Source organism: Cyprinodon variegatus, unplaced genomic scaffold, assembly GCF_000732505.1.
Source record: "Cyprinodon variegatus isolate N-32 unplaced genomic scaffold, C_variegatus-1.0 Scaffold549, whole genome shotgun sequence".
Classification (NCBI taxonomy): Eukaryota; Metazoa; Chordata; class Actinopteri; order Cyprinodontiformes; family Cyprinodontidae; genus Cyprinodon; species Cyprinodon variegatus.
Genome location: NW_015151002.1, coordinates 480,321 through 482,985, shown reverse-complemented (window position 1 = coordinate 482,985; position 2,665 = coordinate 480,321). Strand labels below are relative to the sequence as shown.

The window sequence follows — 2,665 nt, the reverse complement described above, 5'->3', positions numbered from 1 at the left end:
TTCCTAAATAAATCATTTTAATGCATATGCAGGGTCAGGAGAATCTGTTACCAGGCACCTGGAGAGCTTAATGACCTCCCTTTCTAATCAGTTATGTTTAAAATAAAAGGCATCTTAAACATGTGAGCCTTTAACTGTGGAGGACTCCCCCGACCTAAACTAAAAGGTTAGAAGAGGATAGCAATGATGGCAGAAGCACCTAGGAGGTTTATGGTAACTTTGGAGGAGCGGCGGAGATTCACCGCTCAGGTGGGATTTTGGCTTTGATTGGAAAACTAGTTGCTGTGCAACATGGCTACATACATGGCTTCATGTGTAACAATGATTTTAAAGGTTGCCAGAAGCACTATAGTGGGGGACACAGCAAACATGGAAGGGATGCACTGGTCAGATGAAGAAAATTAAAAACTATAAATGCCTTTCAAATGAAATGCACAGTTCTCACAGTAAAGCATGGTGGTAGCAGCATGATGCCAAGGGAAGGGTTTTTTATTTTAGAGGAGAAGTGAAGATAAGCTTGTCATGAAGGGTGCATTCATAAAAGCGGAAATAATACCACATTTTACAGATAAATAAAGTTTTCAGTGTACTATGTGTGAAAGGGATAAAAGGAAAAAAAAAGTGACAAATGTGGAAAATTTAAAGGAGAAACATATTTTTCCTTTGCATTTTACTGTATAAATAACCAAGTTTAAGTTTCACCATCTTGGTGTGTTTACCTCTGATTTCCACACAATATAGGCGTGAGGGCAGGATGGCTGCACTTTCCGTTGGAGCCACCTCCGCGGCGAGAAGAGCGCGCCGGTGCTCCCCGAAGGCGCAGCGCTGGATCCCCTCACCATAAACGGTAAATCCCCCGCGGTATTCCTTTTTGGGCGCTTGGCGATCTCGTAGTCGAAGTGGAAATTAGAGGACGGAGAAACGCATGTAGGTATCGAAGGAGAGGAGAGCGATGGTGTGATGGGTTCTTTCAGATTGGGGATCTTGGTGCGTAAAGCCAGCTTGGCATTCTGTGGCGCACCTGCGTCCGCAGCCGTAAACTGCCCATCGGTCCCGGTGCCGCAGTGCCGGATGATTGCAGGGTCCAGGCTGCGGGTTTGGCGCAGTCTCCTCTTGGCTATGGCTTTGGAAGCAGGGGATGAGCAGGAAAAGACGCTGTTCAGGAGTCCCTGCGCGGCTGACATGTCTCCCAAACTTCCTCAACAACCTTCTAAAGCCTCCTCTGCAAAGGAAAAGGTTTTTAAACCTGCTCCATTAATAAGATAAAAGCTAATGAGGAGCTGGAGGCGATGCGTAAAGAGTGATCAACTTCTCCTCTCCTTTTTGCCCCGTCTTAGGAATGGGCGTGAGTATGTAGAGGGAGGTGGTAAAAAAAAAAAAACACTGTATATCTGCCAGTTTAAACCTTACTTCTCCAGTTATAATTAAATAAATAATCTGACCCAAACCATCATCCACTGAAATCGGTCCATTAAATAATAAAATCTATATTACAAAATATCTGGAGCTGATAGTACTTTAGCTATAGAATTCATCAGCTGTCAGACAGGCAGTAAGTCGTGCACAGATGAAAATAGGAGTATTAATCCTCCTCTGTCAATAATCCACCTGTCTGGCAGTAATAGGCCTATCAGGGGAAGCCTTCCTTCTTCTATTATTAGCCAGACAATATGTGTGCTATGGGATTATTGACTTCTACCTTTTTTATGTTGCATTTATGCTTTGTAGGCATTGTACCCACAGTATTTAATTAATAAATTTTGGTGGAGACCAAAACAGAAGTGAATGTTAATTGAAAGGTAATTTGACTTTTTTTCAGAATTGTGACTTTAATCTCAGAATTCTGAGATTAAAGTCAGAATTCTGAAAAAAAAAAAGTCAGAATTCTGAGATTAAAGTCAGTATTCTGAGATTAAAGTCACAATTCTGAAAAAAAAAGTCCTAATTCTGAGATTAAAATCTGAATTCTGAGAAAAAAACGTCAGAATTCTGAGGGAAAAAGCCCAAATTATAAGATTGAAGTCAGAAATTATGAGAAAATAGTGAGAATTCTGAGATTAAAGTCAAAATTCTGAGATTAAAGTTAGAATTACAAGAAAAAAAGTCAGAATTCTGAGAAAAAAATCAGAATTCTATGAAAAAAAAGTCAGAATTCTGAAAAAAAAAGTCAGAATTCTGAGATTAAAGTCAGTATTCTGAGATTAAAGTCAGAATTCTGAGATTAAAGTTAGAATTACGAGAAAAAAGTCAGAATTCTGAGAAAAAAAAATCAGAATTCTGAGATTAAAGTCAGTATTCTGAGAAAAAAGTCAGAATTCTGACTTGTTTCTCATATTATATTGAAATAAAATTTAAAAATCAGTTAACTTTTTAAAGATTTTTTCAGTGGCCCTAATCCTCTTCAGTAGAAACATTCAAAAAAATTTGCAGGGTAGTAAAATGCTGTAAGGCACCTCTTCCAAAAGTTTGAACCTCAGAGGATACAAATGTTTGCCACTCTTCAAAATGTTTTCACTCATAAAAGAAAAAAAGAAAAATCATGTCCAAAAAAAAAAATGCTTTTCAAAGTAAAATGCTGGTGAAGGTTCTCAGTCATCCAGGTCATAGTCATTCCAAACAAAATTTAAAGCAATCCGCAGGACTTGGTTTCTGAGTTTGATGTTTT

General features: G+C 38.6%; 1 protein-coding gene across 1 annotated transcript in view; it reads right to left on the bottom strand.

Moving 5' to 3' along the window:
• The window catches only part of arhgap6 (Rho GTPase activating protein 6), a 99,392-nt gene extending 98,201 nt beyond the window's left edge, over positions 1-1,191 (bottom strand). The window contains exon 1 of the mRNA XM_015391576.1: positions 720-1,191. Coding sequence (XP_015247062.1) covers positions 720-1,184 — 465 coding nt within the window. The 5' untranslated portion in view covers positions 1,185-1,191. The remainder of the gene's footprint in view (positions 1-719) is intronic.
• Between the last annotated feature and the right edge of the window lie 1,474 nt (positions 1,192-2,665).